Source organism: Phocoena sinus, chromosome 10 (genome assembly GCF_008692025.1).
Source record: "Phocoena sinus isolate mPhoSin1 chromosome 10, mPhoSin1.pri, whole genome shotgun sequence".
Lineage (NCBI taxonomy): Eukaryota > Metazoa > Chordata > Mammalia > Artiodactyla > Phocoenidae > Phocoena > Phocoena sinus.
Window position 1 is genome coordinate 70,889,931 of NC_045772.1, and position 19,562 is coordinate 70,909,492.

Below are 19,562 nucleotides of genomic sequence, written 5' to 3' on the forward strand. Positions count from 1 at the left end.
TGCGTTAAGCAATTTAATCTTTACAAGCACCCTATGATGTGGATGTCATCTCCATTTTAGAGACGAAGAAACACGCTCAGAATTTAGGGCTTTCAGCGTCCCAAATTACCACGTGGAAGAACCATCATTTGAATTTGGGTCGGTTGCCTCAAATGCCCCAATCATTTCGCCCGCAGTTGGGTGCCACAGGGCTCGAGAGTCGCCCTCCCGGGGTCGCCGGTGGCCCAGGACCCTGCGCCAGCCGCGTCCCACGTCCCGCGTCCTGCTGGCCCCAGCCCACCCGGCGCGCCCTGCCCCCCCTCGCGCTCAGTGCGCCGGCGCGTCCGGCCGCCCACCTTCTGGGGAGAGGCCCGCGGCGGAGGCGGGGCCGGGGCTCCGGGGCGGGGTGTCCGCGCGCTCTCGAAGGTGGTGGGCGGAGAGCGAAGGGAGGCAGGGAGGAAGGGGGGCGGGCGCGAGGCCGTGGCGAAGGAGGAACTTGTTGCGCCGGCGGCTGCGTGGTGTCGCTCCCTCCGCGCCAGTTCGCCCGGGCGGGCGCGGCGGCGACGGCAGCGGCGGTGCGGGGACGGCGTGATGCGGCGCTACCTGCGCGTCGTGGTGCTGTGCCTGGCCTGTGGCTTCTGCTCGCTCCTCTACGCCTTCAGCCAGCTCGCCGTGTCCTTGGAGGAAGGAGCGGGCGGCGGTGGCGGGAAGCCGCAGGCCGCAGCGGCTTCCTGGCTCGCGGGCGGCGGACGCGGCGCCGGGAGAGGGGCGGGCAGCGCGGGCCCCGCGGCGCATCCCGGCCCGTCTGACAGGTACGGGCCGTTCCCTGTCGGGGTCCGGGGCGGGGGGCGCGGGGGAGCTGGGCTACGCCCGGCCCGGGCTGCCTGCGGGTCAGCCCCGCGCCTCCCGCCACCAGGCCCGCGTCTCCCGCTTCTTTGCCGCAGACTCTGATCCCCTTTGCTCGTTTCCCTCCTCCTCACCCTGGGGGTGAGCCCAGCGCTGCTCCAGCCCGAGAGCACCCCACGCTTTTTGTGTTTGTCTTCAGACCCATTCTTTAGGCACTATTCACAGCAGTTAGAAATTAATTTTCAACTCTTAGTTGACAGTTGCATTTTCTTTTTCCTTTTTTCTTAGAATTTGTTGAAAATAAGAGGGTCCTACCAAAGCCTTCTCGCTGTCTGGCTAGTGGGAATTCCCTCTTGTTTCCATGGCGTTCAAGTTGAGATATTTAAACATCGGGCTGGCGCCCTAGTTCAGTTTTTTCCCCCCTCCTGAATGGGACATTTAAATTTCCTGTTAACGCTTAAAATTTTCATTATTTGCCGGTTAGTTAAATTTGGATAGAGCATTTCTGCGGACTGTGAATTTTTCTTTAGGAAACGATCGGGCTGTCGTGAAACTTACAGCAAGTTAAGAAAAATAAGCGATACTTAACATGCCCACGTCTTTTGTGTGTTGGGATAGAGGTGTTTCTCTTTAAAAATCGGAATTTAAAAAGCATAATGACATAAGTGGATTTACACAGATCACTGTCAGAGTTGGAATCAACATGAGATTTAAATGGAAAAAGCAACGCATTACGAATGCTAAACAAAATCTGAGCGTTTCCACTTCCTTGAAAACGAGGCTCCTCAGTTTGTGGGCACCTCTCTTACTCCGTGTGCTCCCTTAGTAAGAGGCAAAGGCTGCTTTGATATGAAAAACTTCCTACGGGCTGATAGGAGGAGGGAGCGCAGATCAGCTGTAGGCTGTTAATGTTCTTCTGAGAGTTGATGGCCATTCCCAAAATGAAAGGGGACGTTTGGGCAGAGGAGCAGCATGGAAAAGCTGGATTGTCCTGTTTTCACCCTGTGATTTGATTACAGTCAGGACTCTGTTAATAAAAGCAGAGCTACTTTCCAGAGCCAGGTTTGTCAACGCTATTATCTGTTCTGGGAGAGGCCGTGACTGAAGACCTGGATGAGCTCATGAAAAGCTAATGGTGGTCTGTTATGTTCCAGTGAAGCATTTATTTAAAGTTATGGGGAAGAAGCTATTTTTGCATTGGGTGGAATTGTCAGGAAGCAACATTTTTATCAAAACATTGAATGAAAGTGGACTATGATATTAGCATTTCAATCTGATAGAGTAACATTCATTTTTAGTGCCTTGTCTGAGATACTTAATATTTTGTGACAAATTTTTATAAATTGTATCTGCTTGGCTAGCTAATTTTAACAAAATTACATTATTTGAAATTCAGAAAGTCAGTGCTTCAGTTTTAATGAATGTTTTATAGAGCCATTACTGAAATCTGAAGTTTGATGTGTCAGAGTCGAGTCAGCTAAAAAGCTGTATATTACAGGTCCTCTGGGCAACGTAATTCCTCATTTTAAATGAGGCACACATGTGAGTTAAAACTGAAGGTGTATGGGCTTCCCTGGTGGCGCAGTGGTTGAGAGTCCGCCTGCTGATGCAGGGGATGAGGGTTCGTGCCCCGGTTCGGGAGGATCCCATTTGCCGCGGAGCGGCTGGGCCCGTGAGCCATGGCCGCTGAGCCTGCGCGTTCGGAGCCTGTGCTCCGCAACGGGATAGGCCGCAACAGTGAGAGGCCCGCGTACCGCAAAAAAAAATAAACCCAAAAAAGCAAAAAAAAAAAAAACCACCTGAAGGTGTATCATTCTTTGTAAAGAAGTGTGGGCAGAGGAGCACCCTGGAAAAGCTGGATTGCTTGTAGCCTATGATTTGATTAAGGTCAGAAGATTCCTAAGACATCAGGACTCTTCATTTTAAATATTATCATTTATAACATCTTTTTAGATTTCTCATAGAGTTCAGTCAACTTTTTTGGCTACCATGGGATATGGAGTAGGTATTCTTAACCTCTTTTCCTATGTATAGTTTGGTGGAGGTGCAGAGGGCATCAGTACCAGCATTAGAAACTATGTATCCTTTGATTGCTCTGCAAGTGTTCTTTCTATAAAGCTGCTGTGATAAGAATCTAGTCTAGATAGCATTACATCAGTGGAAAATGGGGCTATGAGGCAAGCAACATCTTCCTTTTTTTGGTAGGACTTGATTATCATTGCATTCTTACTTTTTTTAAAGCTGTCTTACCTCAGAGATTAAAACTATTATTTCTCTCTCTCATTTGAAACATGGGATTATGGTTATACCCAATAGGTTCCAGTGGTCAAACCTTATAGAAAATATTCATTGCACAGAATTCCACGACAACAAAATACTTGGAAATGTCCTTGCATGTTCTCAAAGTAAAAACTAGAAAATGATGGAAACAATTTTTCAGTGAAATTTATTATTAGTGAGTTCATTTTGTTTGAATCCATTATTTTGGTATTTAGAAAATGGGTAGATCTTAGTGTCAGACAAACCTGTGGTCTCATTCTGGCCCTGTTTCCTGTGAAACCTTGACCACCTCTCTGCTTCACTTTTCTTAACCTGTAAAATGTAGTTTGTATTTACCTTAATTAATTTATAATAATCAGAATTCTTAGTTGTCAGTCACCAAAGTCCATTAAAACTGACTTCAGCAAAACAGATATTTATAGGCTTATATGGGTTGCTGGAAGGAACAGGATTGAAGGAAGAATTCCCCGGGCAGTTCCAGGGACATCAAAGACTGGGGACTCTTCCTCTTCTGCTGTAGACAGGCTTTGTTCCTGGGGTCTTTCAACTTCTTGTAGTGTTTCATCTCTAATCTCAACTAGAAAATTCTAGAAAAAGGCTCTCATTGGACTTGCATCACACGCCCATCCTTGGATCAGCCAATGTTGCCTGGGATGGGGGCCTCTGGTTCTCTGGGCTGTGTTCCTTGCACATCCATACTGCAGACAATCCCATGACTGGCGCTGGAGAGGAGTGCTGCACCAGTGGAGAGGAATGCTTGGGAGGTAGTGGCTCTTCCACACAGAGGGACTCTCTGAAGATGCTCAGTGTGGACAGACTGTATTTAAGGTATTCAATCTAAAGCACTTATCTTAAAGCACTGACCAGATGTCAGTACTTCAGAAGGAGTTAAACCATGCTCTGGCTTTTTAGATACTCTGGGTGATTAAATTCTCACATTTCACTGATGACAGCGATTATCAAGATTTCATCCCATTGAGGCTGTACAGCATATCGGTAGTAGGGAACCAAGAAACTACCAGGCATTTCAGTGATACCATTTCTGGACCCGTCATACCCTTACTGTGAATGACTGTTAACTCGGAGGTAGTCACCTTACTTTCCTTTTCAGATCTGGTCAGGCCATCAAATTATGGTTTCTGCTGGGTCCCAGAACACTAACTAGTAGGATATACTGAAAATGTAGAGTGGGAAGAGTTAGGGCTTTGGAAACAGACTTCAGCTTTGCCACTCACTGGCTGTGTTAACCTTGAACACATTTCCTCATCAGTTACAAAGAGGTAAGAGTATCTGTGATAATTGGGTTGTTTGTGGGAACTGAAAAAAATAGCTTGTGTAGATTACTTGGTATGGTGCCTGGCACAATAAAATTATAGCTAATTCAGTGATGGTTTTGATCATTTAAATTTTAAATGATTTTTTTTTTTTTTCCAGTTTCTGACCTCTGGGAAAAATGTCCTCAGGCCCCAGTCCAGACCTGCTAAACCAGAGTCCCTGGGAGTGGGGCTTGGGAATCTGTATTTTAGATATGTGCTCCAGGTTGTTGTTATAAAGCCAAAGATTGAGAACCATTGATTTAACTGAGACTGATTTGACCACTATTTTTGCGCTATTGTTTTTTGGGGGAGAAATTTTTTGCCTCTTCCCTGCAGTTACTTTTGAAGAAGAGAGGAGTTAGGCAGTGAACAGTGAAGAAGGCTGAATTATTTACTAAACCCACCTTAATCTCTGCTTTGTTGATGCAGAGACATCTTAGATAAAAACCAGTATTTTGCACCTTGTATTTCAGTTTACTGAAGATTATACTTCACATAGCTGTAAAGTGCTTAGCACAAAACTGACTAGTAAATTAATTAATGTTGTTCTGTGCTTTTGAACGGGAAAGTGATTAGGTTAATGAGAAAATAATGTGTACTTTTGACATAGAAATCCTATTTTAAAACATTAAGATTATTATCTGTGTGTCATACCTGTTGGAAATACTTCCTTCTAACATGTTAACTTAAATTTTTTTCAGAGTGTATGCCACGTGAAGTTTAAAATTTTTATGTGTTCAGATTGGCAGTTTTTTCCTTATCATTTTTATTTTTGTCATGCATAGAAAAACTTTCTACCAGTGGGTTTTTTTTCCTTTTTTTTTTCATTTAAATCTTTAATTCAGTTTTTTTTTTTCGAGAGAGTTTAGGTTGTACAGTGTGATGCTAACTTATTTTTGAAGTGGTTAGATAATTGTTCATTGCCATTTGCGTATAAGCAGTTCTTTTCACACTTCTTGAATATTCATGACACTAGATATTTATGAAAAAGAAGACCTGACTTAGATGTCTGAAGACAATTTTTAGTTGAAAATGAGTTGTGCAGGTACTGATCTTTAAATAATGGTGGTTAGAACCATGGGAATGGTCTCCTTTAACATGACTGTAAGCATCTTTATTTCTCTTGCAGTCACAGTGCAGGTATCCGTGCCTTTAAGGTGCATCTTTGGTGAGGCACCTCATTCAGACTTCCACATTCTTATGCTGGATATGCCTAGACTTACCACTGACTCTCCACGATGCAGGTGGTTTTCACTAAAGCCTCATGGCTATCATGGACATTTAGAAATGAAAAAAATCTTTTTCAGTTTGATTTAAAAGTATGAAAGACCTTCTGCTGTTCCATTTAAGTAAACTTTAAGTTTGAGGACTGTTATTGTGGAGAGTGTTACTGTTAAATGCTTTGTTTAATCCAGAGCATGATGTCTCAATTTTTTTTTTTTTTTTTTTTTTTTTTTTTTTTTGTGGTATGCAGGCCTCTCACCACTGTGGCTTCTCCCATTGCGGAGCACAGGCTCCGGACGCGCAGGCTCAGCGGCCATGGCTCACGGGCCCAGCCGCTCCGCGGCATGTGGCATCCTCCCGGACCAGGGCACGAATCCGTGTCCCCTGCATTGGCAGGTGGACTATCAACCACTGTGCCACCAGGGAAGCCCTTTTTTTTTTAATTTTTAAATTTTATTTTATTTACTTTTTTATACAGTAGGTTCTTATTAGTCATCAATTTTATACACATCTGTGTATACATGTGAATCCCACTTGCCCAATTCATCACACCACCATCCCCACCCCTTCGCAGCTTTCCCCCCTTGGTGTCCATACGTTTGTTCTCTACAACGGTGTCTCAACTTCTGCCCAGCAAACCAGTTAATCTGTACCATTTTTCTAGGTTCCACATACATGCGTTAGTATATGATATTTGTTTTTCTCTTTCTGACTTACTTCACTCTATATGACAGTCTCTAGATCAATCCATGTCTCAACAAATGACCCAATTTTGTTCCTTTTTATGGCTGAGTAATATTCCATTGTATATATGTACCACATCTTCTTTATCCATTCATCTGTCGATGGGCATTTAGGTTGCTTCCATGACCTGGCTATTGTAAATACTGCTGCAGTGAACATTGGGGTGCATGTGTCTTTTTGAATTATGGTTTTCTCTGGATACATGCCCAGTAGTGGGATTGCTGGATCATATGGTAATTCTATTTTTAGTTTTTTAAGGAACCTCCATACTGTTCTCTGTAGTGGCTGTATAAATTTACATTCCCACCAACAGAGCAAGAGGGTTCCCTTTTCCCCACACCAGCATTTATTGTTTGTAGATTTTTTTGGTGATGGCCATTCTGACCAGTGTGAGGTGATACCTCATTGTAGTTTTGATTTGCATTTCTCTAATGATTAGTGATGTTGAGCAGCTTTTCATGTGCTTCTTGACCATCTGTATGTCTTCTTTGGAGAAATGTCTATTTAGGTTTTCTGCCCATTTCTGGATTGGGTTGTTTGTTTCTTTAATATTGAGCTGCATGAGCTGTTTATATATTTTGGAGATGAATCCTTTGTCCATTGATTCGTTGGCAAATATTTTCTTCCATTCTGAGGGTTGTCTTTTCATCTTGTTTATGATTTCCTTTGCTGTGCAAAAGCTTTGAAGTTTCATTAGTTTCCATTTGTTTATTTTTGTTTTTATTTCCATTACTCTAGGAGGTGGATCAAAAAAGATCTTGCTGTGATTTATGTCAAAGAGTGTTCTTCCTATGTTTTCCTCTGAGAGGTTTATAGTGTCCGGTCTTATATTTAGGTCTCTAATCCATTTTGAGTTTATTTTTGTGTTTGGTGTTAGGGAGTGTTCTAATTTCATTCTTTTATATGTAGCTGTCCAGTTTTCCCAGCACCACTTATTGAAGAGACTGTCTTTTCTCCATTGTATATCCTTGCCTCCTTTGTCATAGATTAGTTGACCATAGGTGTGTGGGTTTATCTCTGGGCTTTCTGTCTTGTTCAGTTGATCTATGTTTCTGTTTTTGTGCTAGTACCATATTGTCTTGATTACTGTAGCTTTGTAGTATAGTCTGAAGTCAGGGAGTCTGATCCCTCCAGCTCCGTTTTTTCCCCTCAAGACTGCTTTGGCTATTCGGAGTCTTCTGTGTCTCCATAAAAATTTTAAGATTTTTTGTTCTAGTTCTGTAAAAAATGCCATTGGTAATTTGATAGGGATTGCACTTAATCTGTAGATTGCTTTGGGTAGTTTGGTCATTTTCACAATATTGATTCTTCCAATCCAAGAACATGATATATCTCACCATCTGTTTGTATCATCTTTAATTTCTTTCATCAGTGTTTTATAGTTTTTTGCATACAGGTTTTTTGTCTCCCTAGGTAGGTTTATTCCTAGGTATTTTATTCTTTTTGTTGCAGTGGTAAATGGGAGTGTTTCCTTAATTTCTCTTCCAGATTTTTCATCATTAGTGTATAGGAATGCAAGAGATTTCTGTGCATTAATTTTGTATTCTGCAACTTTACCAAATTCATTGATTAGCTCTAGTAGTTTTCTGTTGACACTTTTAGGATTCTCTATGTATAATATCATGTCATCTGCCAAGAGTGACAGTTTTACTTCTTCTTTTCCAATTTGTATTCCTTTTATTTCTTTTTCTTCTCTGATTGCCATGGCTAGGACTTCCAAAACAATGTTGAATAATAGTGGTGAGAGTGGACATCCTTGTCTCGTTCCTGATCTTAGAGGAAATGCTTTCAGTTTTTCACCATTGAGAATGATGTTTGCTGTGGGTTTGTCGTATATTGCCTTTATTATGTTGAGGTAGATTCCCTCTCTGCCTGCTTTCTGGAGAGTTTTTATCATAAATGGGTGTTGAATTTTGTCGAAAGCTTTTTCTGCATCTATTGAGATGATCATATGGTTTTTATTCTTCAGTTTGCTAATATGGTGTATCACATTGATTGATTTGCGTGTATTGAAGAATCCTTGCATCCCTGGGATAAATCCCACTTGATCATGGTGTATGATCCTTTTAATGTGTTGTTGGATTCTGTTTGCTAGTATTTTGTTGAGGATTTTTGCATCTATATTCATCAGTAATATTGGTCTGTAATTTTCTTTTTTTGTAGTATCTTTGTCTGGTTTTGGTATCAGGGTGATGGTGGCTTCATAGAATGAGTTTGGGAGTGTTCCTTCCTCTGCAATTTTTTGGAAGAGTTTGAGAAGGATGGGTGTTAGCTCTTCTCTAAACATTTGATAGAATTCACCTGTGAAGCCATCTGGTCCTGGACTTTTGTTTGTTGGAAGATTTTTAATCACAGTTTCAATTTCATTACTTGTGATTGGTCTATTCATATTTTCTATTTCTTCCTGGTTCAGTCTTGGAAGGTTATACCTTTCTAAGAATTTGTCCATTTCTTCCAGGTTGTCCATTTTATTGGCATAGATTTGCTTGTAGTAGTCTCTTAGGTTGCTTTGTATTTCTGTGGTGTCTGTTGTAACTTCTCCTTTTTCATTTCTAGTTTTATTGATTTGAGTCCTCTCCCTCTTAATGAGTCTGGCTACTGGTTTATCAATTTTGTTTATCTTCTCAAAGAACCAGCTTTTAGTTTTATTGATCTTTGCTGTTGATTTCTTTGTTTCTATTTCATTTATTTCTGCTCTGATCTTTATGATTTCTTTCCTTCTACTAACTTTGGGTTTTGTTTGTGCTTCTTTCTCTAGTTCCTTTAGGTGTAAGTTTAGATTGTTTATGTGAGATTTTTCTTGTTTCTTGAGGTAAGCTTGTATAGCTGTAAACTTCCCTCCTAGAACTGCTTTTGCTGCATCCCATAGGTTTTGGATCGTCGTGTTTTCATTGTCATTTGTCTCTAGTATTTTTTGATTTCCTCTTTGATTTCTTCAGTGATCTCTTGGTTATTTAGTAACGTATTGTTTAGCCTCCATGTGTTTGTGTTTTTTACGTTTTTTTCCCTGTAATTCATTTCTAATCTCATAGCATTGTGGTCAGAAAAGATGCTTGATATGATTCCAATTTCCTTAAATTTACTGAGGCTTGATTTGTGACCCAAGATGTGATCTGTCCTGGAGAATGGTCTGTGCACACTTGAGAAGAACGTGTAATCTGCTGTTTTTGGATGGAATGTCCTGTAAATATCAATTAAATATATCTGGTCTATTGTGTCATTTAAAGCTTCTCTTTCCTTATTTACTTGCATTTTGAATGATCTGTCCATTGGTATAAGTGAGGTGTTAAAGTCCCCCACTATTAATTGTGTTACTGTTGATTTCCTCTTTTATAGCTGTTAGCAGTTGCCTTATGTATTGAGGTGCTCCTATGTTGGGTGCATATATATTTATAATTGTCATATCATTTTCTTGGATTGATCCCTTGATCATTATGTAGTGTCCTTCCTTGTCTTTTGTAACATTCTTTATTGTAAAGTCTATTTTATCTGATATGAGAATTGCTACTCCAGCTTTCTTTTTATTTCCCTTTGCATGGAATATCTTTTTCCATCCCCTCACTTTCAGTCTGTATGTGTCCCTAGGTCTGAAGTGGGTCTCTTGTAGACAGCAAATATATGGGTCTTGTTTTTGTATCCATTCAGCAAGCCTGTGTCTTTTGGTTAGAGCATTTAATCCATTCACATTTAATGTAATTATCGATATGTATGTTCCTATGACCATTTTCTTAATTGTTTTGGGTTTGTTTTTGTAGGTCCTTTTCTTCTCTTGAGTTTCCCACTTAGAGAAGTTCTTTAGCATTTGTTGTAGAGCTGGTTTGGTGGTGCTGAATTCTGTTAGCTTTTGCTTGCCTGTAAAGCTTTTGATTTCTCCATCGAATCTGAATGAGATCCTTGCCAGGTAGAGTAATCGTGGTTGTAGGTTCTTCCCTTTCATCACTTTAAATATATCATGCCACTCCCTTCTGGCTTGTAGGGTTTCTGCTGAGAAATTGGCTGTTAACCTTATGGGAGTTCCCTTTTATGTTGTCATTTTTCCCTTGCTGCTTTCAGTAATTTTTCTTTGTCTGTAATTTTTGCCAGTTTGATTACTGTGTGTCTTGGCATGTTACTCCTTGGATTTATCCTGTATGGGACTCACTGTGCTTCCTGGACTTGGGTGGCTATTTCCTTTCCCATGTTAGGGAAGTTTTCGACTATAATCTCTTCATATATTTTCTTGGGTCCTTTCTCTCTCTCTCTTCTCCTTTTGGGACCCCTGTAATGCAAATGTTGTTGCGTTGTTGTCCCAGAGGTCTCTTAGGCTGTCTTTATTTCTTTTCATTCTTTTTTCTTTAGTCTGTTCTGCAGCAGTGAATTCCACCATTCTGTCTTCCAGGTCACTTATCCGTTCTTCTGCCTCAGTTATTCTGCTATTGATTCCTTCTAGCGTAGTTTTCATTTCGGTTATTGTATTGTTCATCTCTGTTTGTTTGTTTTTTAATTCTTCTAGGTCTTTGTTAAACATTTCTTGCATCTTCTCAGTCTTTGCCTCCATTCTTTTTCTGAGGTCCTGGATCATCTTCACTATCATTATTCTGAATTCTTTTTCTGGGAGATTGCCTATCTCCACTTCATTTAGTTGTTTTTCTGGGGTTTTATCTTGTTCCTTCATCTGGTACCTAGCCCTCTGCCTTTTCATCTTGTCTGTCTTTCTGTGAATGTGGTTTTTGTTCCACAGGCTGCAGGATTGTAGTTCTTCTTGATTCTGATGTCTCAATTTTTAAAACATTTTTCAAGTACTGAAATTTGGAGGAATTTAATTTGTGATTCATTTATTGTTTTAAACTTTTGAAATAAATATAAGTTCACAGGAAGCTTCATAGATACCCCATTTATCCTTCACTCAGTTTTTCCCCAGTAGTAACATTTTACACGAGCTTAGTGTAATGCTACCGTATCTGGAATATATGTGTATCAACATAGTGGAATATTAGAACCCCAGAAATTGACATTGTACAACCCATCGACCATCTTCAGACATCACCAGTTTACCTGCACTCGTGTGTATGTGCAGTTTTATGCTGTTGTATCACGTAAGTGAAATTCGTGTCGTCACCCCCACAGTCAGGATACAGACTGTTGTATTACCACAGAGATCCCTGTGCTATCCCTTGATCAGTTTGCTTGTAGACAAGCCACCTAGAGCTAGAAATATTAAGCCATATGAAACAGGGGGATGAGTCATGGTAAAGTTTTATTTCAGTTTGATCCACAATGGAAAAACTTTGCATTTATGAACTTCACTGATTCTGGATGTCATTGTTTACTGAAGACATACCCATTTAGGTTAGCTACAGTTTTGCCCCATTAAAATTATTTAATAGAGTTACCTCTTTGAATTTTGTATGTCTGATGTTCCATTTTCAATAATCTTAAGGAATAAAAGCAAAAGCAACTAATAATCGGAACTTGGATAAGTACCTTTACTTTTCCAATATTTTTAAACTTTTTTTTTTTCTGGCCTGAAAATACAAGTACTGTCTGTCTCAGATTAGTTGCTTTTCCTCATTTATTGCTTGTAGTGATAGTTATTGGTACATAATGAGTTCTCAGTATGAGTTTCTACTCTCTATCTTAATCTTTAAAACCAAGTTTTCAGAAGTGAAAGAATGTAAATTTGGGAGATAAGAAACTGTGAATAAATTATGCCCCCTTTTGCTAGCAGCAGCTCAGTGTTTTATGTTTGTTTTTTTTTTTTAATGGTAAGGAGGATGTATACTCACTAGTGCATATGTTTTATATTTCCATTAAAGAAAGACAGAAAGAGAACATTCTTTCTGTAAACTGTGTTTTCTGACATTGAGTTATGGTCAAGAAAGTTACCTAAAACTTGACATTTTTTTCCCTGTAATTTCATCTGCATTAATCAGTTTACATTGATTACATGATCCAGCCATTCCTCTCGTAGGGGTGTGTGCACGCACGTGTGTGTGTATATGTGTGTGTGTGTGTGTGTGTATGTATATATATATATATATATATATATATATACTCAAGAGAATAGAAAACATACGTTCACGTTAAAATTTTACATGGATGTTCATAAAAGCATTATTTATAATAACCAAAAAGTATCAACAACCCAAATGTTCATTAACTCATGAATGGATAAAGAAAATGTGGTATATCCATCCATTCATAAAAGGGAATGTTATTTGGCCATAAAAAGGAATGAAATGTGCTGATAAATGCTACAGTGGGTGAACCTTGAAAATACACTGAGTGAAAAAAGTCTGACTCAAAAGGTCACATATTATATGATTCCATTTATCTATGGAGACAGAAAATAGATGCATGATTGCCTAGGGCTGGGAGCAGTACAAGTTGAGGCAGAAAATGGTATTAATATACAATTTCAAGCAGTCATTTTTACAAAAAAATTTAATTAGTCATTTTCTTTGAGACTTCATTTTTAATTTTCATTTTCTACTGTTGGAAGATTTGACAGAAGGAGATGGAATAACCAACTTATTTCCTTCCTGGAACAAAGGGGCACTTTAGGTGTTGATTATAAATAAATTGTGGATTTGTTGAAAGAAAGCTTTGATGATGTCTGTATCTGAAAGATGGAGATACCTATTTGAACAGGTTTGTTGTGAGGCTTAAATGGATGTGAGAACTCTTGAATCTGAAAAAAACTCTGTGTTAGTTGTTGCCACTTCCACTCAGCCTGTCTCTACAAATAAGTACAAGACTTAAAAACTACATGACCACACCTGGAAGGGGACCAACAAATTTCCTGATCAGGTTGTACATTTTACTGATCTGCACACATTTTCTGACTTATCAACTAAGATATGTTAACTTTTTATGCTGTGCTTGAAAACGGTGTCCATTTCAAGAAAAAACAAATTACAGTGTCACTTTTTTCCATTGATTTAAAAATTCTGACGTAGTTCTTCATGCAGTAGTATACAGAATAACTTAGGCAGGACTTTAAAAGCAACCAGTGCCTGACCCTGTCCTCAGGGTTTCTGATTTAACAGGTCTGGTGTAGGGCTCTCTGGTGATTTCATTGTACATACTGGATTGAGACCCCCTGTCTTAGCCTGTTGACATTTGTGAGAGGTGTGATCAGAGATGTTGCAAATATGAAATTTCATAGACCTTTCACTGTAAGAACAGTAACTTATAATTGAATTAATGGTGATGGCACATGAGGTGACCTGGTTTAGTGACTCACTCTGACTTCATACTTGCTTTAGTAAACCCAAGCCTCCACTGTACTGAATTTCCAACTAGACTATTGTTTTGAAAAGGAATAACAATGAAAAACATACTTTTTGTAATGTGAGCAGTTGTTGTTGTGTATTTGTGGGGTTTTTTAGCTCTAACCTGCAATCTAAGAAGAAAGTCCACATTTGATCCCCCATTTTAGCTTGTGAAATATAGTGAAACTGAGATGTGTAGGTAATGAAACTGAGCCATGAATATCAACTTGGTCTCTTATTTCCAACTTAAAACACGATACTTGGTGTTTTAAGCTTGGATTGAGGATTAATTTAAAAGCATTTAAAGATTCTCTCTTTCCTTTCTACCAGCATTTGTGGCTTAAATTTTGCTTCAGGATAAGCAAATGTTTTGTTTGGCAGAATGGATTTTATTCTAAGGGGGATATGTGCAGTTCATGAAGGAAGGAAAATTTTAGAAGTATTCCAATATTTTCTATGTCATCTTAGGAGGAGATCTTAATATATTAAGAGCGTTCATGACTAAAAAACATTTCCAGTCTGTGGTATTTTTTGCCTAAAGGTTTTAAAGTTCTATTTAAAGTAGTGCTACCCTAAGTAAGGGAGAAATCAATTTCCAGAAATCCTCAAGTTACCATAGCAAGTTGAATTTGCAGTTTTGTTGCTGTAAAAAATAGAACAGTAAGTTTTTATGTTATTGAGTAAATTCCTTGTTAGTTTTAAGCCAAAATACTCACATAGGACTATTTCTGTCTTACTCTGTTAGGTGTAAAGATTTCTCTCTGTGTTACTGGAATCCCTATTGGATGCTGCCCTCTGATGTTTGTGGAATGAACTGCTTTTGGGAAGCGGCTTTTAGGTAGGCACTTAATATTTAATTGGTAGATCAGTGTAGGTAAGATTAGATAGTAGCTAATAAATTTTTGAGTGTAATAAAAATGTGGTCATATGGTCATAAAAATGTTTCTTTTCCTGTAATATTATTATACAAGTAAATAATTTGTTTTCTGATTGGGTTTTCTATTCTTTTTTCCCACTTTGAAGTAGTTATGACTAATTTTTTAATACATACTGTGTATAAAATGATCTAAAAAATTTTAAAGATGTTACTAAGATAAACCATTGTTCTTAGGACAATTTATGATCAAATTTTAGGTAACAGGTAATGAAGTGGTAACCAGATAATAAAGGTAGATTTCCACTGACATTTACAGACATACAGCATTTATCTGACTTAAAGCTGGTATACTGAAAAAACATTTTGTAGGCAAATGGAGACAACTGGGGAAGGATTATATTGGTTATGAGCAGAGGGGTTGAATATTGGAGAATGGGAGGATAAAGATAAGTGTTTATTGAAGGAGCAAATGTATGACATTGTTTATTGGCCCTTTTTTAAAGTTTTTGACTAGTGCAGCTTTGTTCGCGTCTCTGGACAATGAAGGCATTGGATTGACTGACTCTCAGGTCCCTTCCTGCTCTAACCTTCAACGAAGGAAACAAGTATTGGTAGGCATGGGATATCAGACTCTCTGAGATAGTAGCAGGGGAGAGTGAGGCTGTAGCCTAAAGTGCCCTTCCCAAGAATAAAATTTATGATTCATTTGAATTTTAATTCTAGTCATTCCATTTGCCAGGCACAGTGCTAGGTGCTAAGAATCAGACTGAGTCTGATTAACATGGCCCCATCCTTCTGGAGCTTACATTCTGATGGGAGCTTCACACTAGTCAACCTGAGACTCTTAATAGAGGGTGACAGGTTATAGCCACAAAGATGGGAGAAGCAGGTGGGAGGCATCAGGGAAGGCGTTTTTAAGGGAGTGACTGCATGACGAACAGGAAATTAGCCAGGCTTAAGGACAAGAGGTGACATATTCCAGGTGGGAAGAACTGCATTCTTAATAAATATTAGTAGTGTGTATTTTTAAATTCTTGTATTCCCAGTACATTATACATCCCATGAACAACTGGGAATGAATCATTGAAATCACATATTTTAATTGTATCTCATTTGCTATGGAAAAGATTGGATGATTGAAATTCTAATATGGGTCAGTCGAGTCAGATTATGTAAACTTTTAAAAACTAACTTTTTCAAGATAATCTTACCATTCAGCTTGTTCATAATTTTGGAGAGTAGGAGCTCCATATTTTTCATCCTTTAAAGAGTTTTCAAGCGAATAGAGTAATGACAAGCACCACTTAGCTATCTCCGACCTGACATAAATCTGCTCACTCTGGGAGCTGGGTAAGGTTGAAAGCCCCTGTATACTCCGATTTATACAACCCAGGCCCTTTCGTAAGTTATGGCATGAGTAATGATCTTCCTACCTCCTCTGCTAAGAAAGTAGCCCAGGGAAGTTGACCTAGTCTGAATCCTGGAGCCTCTGCTTAGTATTCCTTTTCTTTGAGTCTCTCCAACTCACTATTTTCCCAAAGCTCCCAAGTATTCCCTGGAAGGAATTACATGTGGATAGATACGTGATATTGTAAACCCTTGTGCTTTTTTACTCTCCTAAATTTGAGATTTTAAAAGTTATACTCTCTGCCTGTAATATTACATCCGTAGTATAAATCTGTAACCATTTTGTTACATGTATCATATCATTATGTAAAATCTCTTAAACTTAGTATGATCAGGCCACCCAAGATGGCTGTTCTCTTGCTCTCTGTACATCCCCTGCTCGACCAGTCCCTGCCTCACCTACACCCTACTCACATGACTGACCTTCCTACATACTTGCCCCTGCCCCAACTAGCGATGGTTCTGACCTTTAAATCAGAACATCTCCTCCATGATAGCTTATCAAAGGGATGGTGAGGCGCATGCTCCTCTGCTAGTTTCCCTGGTAACCAGTGAGCCAACCTGAGGTCAGTTCTCCCTATAAGTGATTACCCCTTCCCCCCGCCCCCCAGCAAACACTGCTGCCATGTCATCTGCACACAGTAGTGTGCTGCTCCAGGACCTTGCTTTCGACATGTAAGCTCCCCCCGTCCATTAAGCCATTGATGTCTCTGCTGGCCTGACTGTCCTCCTTTGGTCTTGAAGCTGGGCAAGTATGGGGCTTGCAGGCCTGCATGCTGCAGCCCAACACTTAGTTTCTTACTTTGCTCTTGGGAATCCCTTATTTATTCAGTCTATTCCAATGTGCCGACAAGCTAAAGTGCTGTCCCATTGCCATGTCATTCTCCCCCTCCATTTCAATGTTTAAATAGCACCTCATTTTTGCCTGACTCTGCCCACCTGGGGAAGCTTCTCTGAAATCCCCTCGGCTACCGTTAGCTCTCCCATTTTGCCTGGCACCAGTGGGCCCTTATAACTGGCACCATTTTCTTCTCCCCAGACTTGTCCCAGCGTTTCCAATTTGAATTCTTTATGTATTTTGATTAGACTTCTCTGGGGGGTTATTTCCTCCCAATTAATTTATTATACAGTGATCATAAAATAACATAAAAAAGCCCAAATCGCCTCAATACCCACTGCAAGTGTTTTCGCCGTTCCTGTGCGTGTGCTTCTAGTAACTTGTATCTGCATGAGTTGTCTGCCCCTGACTGCTCCCCGGTGGCGTCACAGCGCTCACACCTCTTCTGCCTCTTCTGTCCTTGAAACAAACCAAAGTCCCTACCGCAGCTTGCTTCCAGCCCCTTTCCTTTAAGCATCCTTCGTTCTTTCTCGTCACCAGCAAACATTTATGAGTATCTACTGGCTTTACTTCCTTAAAAAACAAAAAAAGAACACCTTCACACCTCAGCCCGCTAGGAGCAGCACCCGGCCACCACCTGACGAAAAACCCGCTCTCACTGAAGTCACCTCTGACCTCGGAAATGTTCTTTGAGCCCAAATGTGCTTTCTTGTTACCACTTCCTCTTTCTTCCTTTGGACTCTGTCCGTCTCTGGCTCTTGTCGTCTCAGGTTTTGTTCCCGCCGCCTCTGGACTCCTCTCTCCGGTCCTAACTCCTTAGGACTCTGCTCTTTCTTCTGCTGCTCCCTGGATGGTTTAACTGATACCTTCATTCCAGAGCTGTTCTCTGAGCTCCCGAGCTGTGTCTCCAGCTGCACGGTGGTGATTTTTGCCTTGCTGACTTGGGCTAGCCCCTCACACCTCCCCTCATCTGGGTTTTGTGTCTTGGTTCATGGTGGGCTTCCCACACGTCAATCAGTCTGCAGTAACTTTTTCCGCCCGTCTCCTTTCATGTTGTTGCTCCTGCCGGCCTCTTCCTTTCTGTCCCTTAACTACCGTGGAATCACTTCTTATCCCGCCACTGTGACCTCCCTTCCGTGCCCACCGCTTCTCCTTTCTCTGTATCCTCGTAGTTACTGTACCTGCTGCATCTGTTGTGGTTGCGAATCATTACCCACTTCTGGAGTGTTGACTTCGCAGACGGACACCACGTGGTGTTCATTATTTAAGCCCCATTATTTGGCAAGGTGCTTGGCAACCAGTAAATGACTAGTAATTTTCCCCAGCAGTTTCAGACTAGGTTAGATGTTTGTGTAGTGAGCCCAGTTAGCAACCTTGATTGTTTTTTATTTAAGCAATTAACCATGCTTTCTGATTAAATCTTTCAAAAATCTGTCTTTTTACAACAGCTATAAATTGTGTGAGGTTAGGATTGTGGCTTTCTTGTTTATCCCCAGTGTCTAGCATGTGAAAGGAGTTCAAATATTCATTAAAAAGAATTGGATATCACTTATGTTCTAAAAATTATACAGATTTAAGCCTGTACCAGCATTGTGTGAGTGTACTGGTGTCACCATAACCTTAACATTCATTATTGGGAGTTATAATTTTGCCACTTATTAGAGTAAAATGATAGCTTATTATTGATTTATATTCATTGATTATTTCTTGAATTTATTTCTGCATTTATTTGGCTTTTTAAATTTTGTTCGTACTTTCTGTATTGATATTTACCTATTGAGCTTTTTAATGCTTATTTTATGAACTCTTAGAATAATACATTCTACCTTTGCCATTGATTACAAATATTTGTTTCATTTTTTAATTGTAGTTTTTTTTATTATGTAATCTCTTAATTTTAATATTATTATGTGACTTGAGCTTTTAAAATATTTAATCTTTCTCTCTATGATGGGAATTGATTCTCAGTTCATAGTCTGTGTATTTGCTACCTGAACTGTTATCTTGAGTGGTCCCATGCTAGTTTTAAGAGGTATATTTTTACAGACTATTTTAAATTATATTTTAACAATTAATACTTACAAAATGTTGAATTTTTAGATTTTTTTAATCCTTTGCATAAAACCTTGCAGAGTTTTTTTTAAGTATTGTATTTTGTCCCCAGAGGGATTTATATACAACCTTTAAAGTAGTTTTACCTTAGTATATTAATTCACCACAACTCTTTTTTTTATAGTAAGAGGAAAAACTTTTTTTTAAGAGCTACACATTAAGGAAATTATCATTAGTGTTTCTGAATATAGTTTTCCAATTTTGTTCAATTGCAAGTTTTTTTTTGTTTTTATTTTTTGCGGTACGCGGGCCTCTCACTGTTGTGGCCTCTCCCGTTGCGGAGCACAGGCTCCGGACGCGCAGGCTCAGCGGCCATGGCTCACGGGCCCAGCCGCTCCGCGGCATGTGGGATCTTCCCGGACCCGGGCATGAACCCGGGTACCCTGCATCGGCAGGCAGACTCTCAACCACAGCGCCACCAGGGAAGCCCACAAGTTTTTAAAGATAAGTTCGTGGCAGTTATTTTTTAGTTTGGGGAGATTGTTATCAGAAATTTAATCTGTTTACTTTGAGTCTGTGTACTTAATTATAATGCTAATTACTAGTCTAAATATTGTTATATGTTGTTTTCTTTTATAGAGAAAACACTAATTTAATTATAGGCTAGAAGAACACACTGGAAGCTTTTGATGCTAAATTTCGATTTAAAAAATTTTAATTTTGATTAAAAATTTTTAATGTTTAAG

At 39.6% G+C, this 19,562-nt stretch overlaps 1 protein-coding gene across 2 annotated transcripts in view; it reads left to right on the plus strand.

Annotated features, from left to right (window-relative positions):
- Positions 1-476: 476 nt before the first annotated feature.
- GXYLT1 (glucoside xylosyltransferase 1) overlaps positions 477-19,562 on the plus strand; it is a 54,924-nt gene continuing 35,838 nt past the window's right edge. Inside the window, exons 1-2 of one of the 2 annotated variants that reach the window (XM_032646376.1) lie at positions 477-791; positions 14,388-14,480. In XM_032646376.1, the coding sequence (XP_032502267.1) occupies positions 571-791; positions 14,388-14,480 (314 nt within the window). In that variant the 5' untranslated portion in view covers positions 477-570. The remainder of the gene's footprint in view (positions 792-14,387; positions 14,481-19,562) is intronic. The other variant, XM_032646377.1, reaches the window with a different exon arrangement.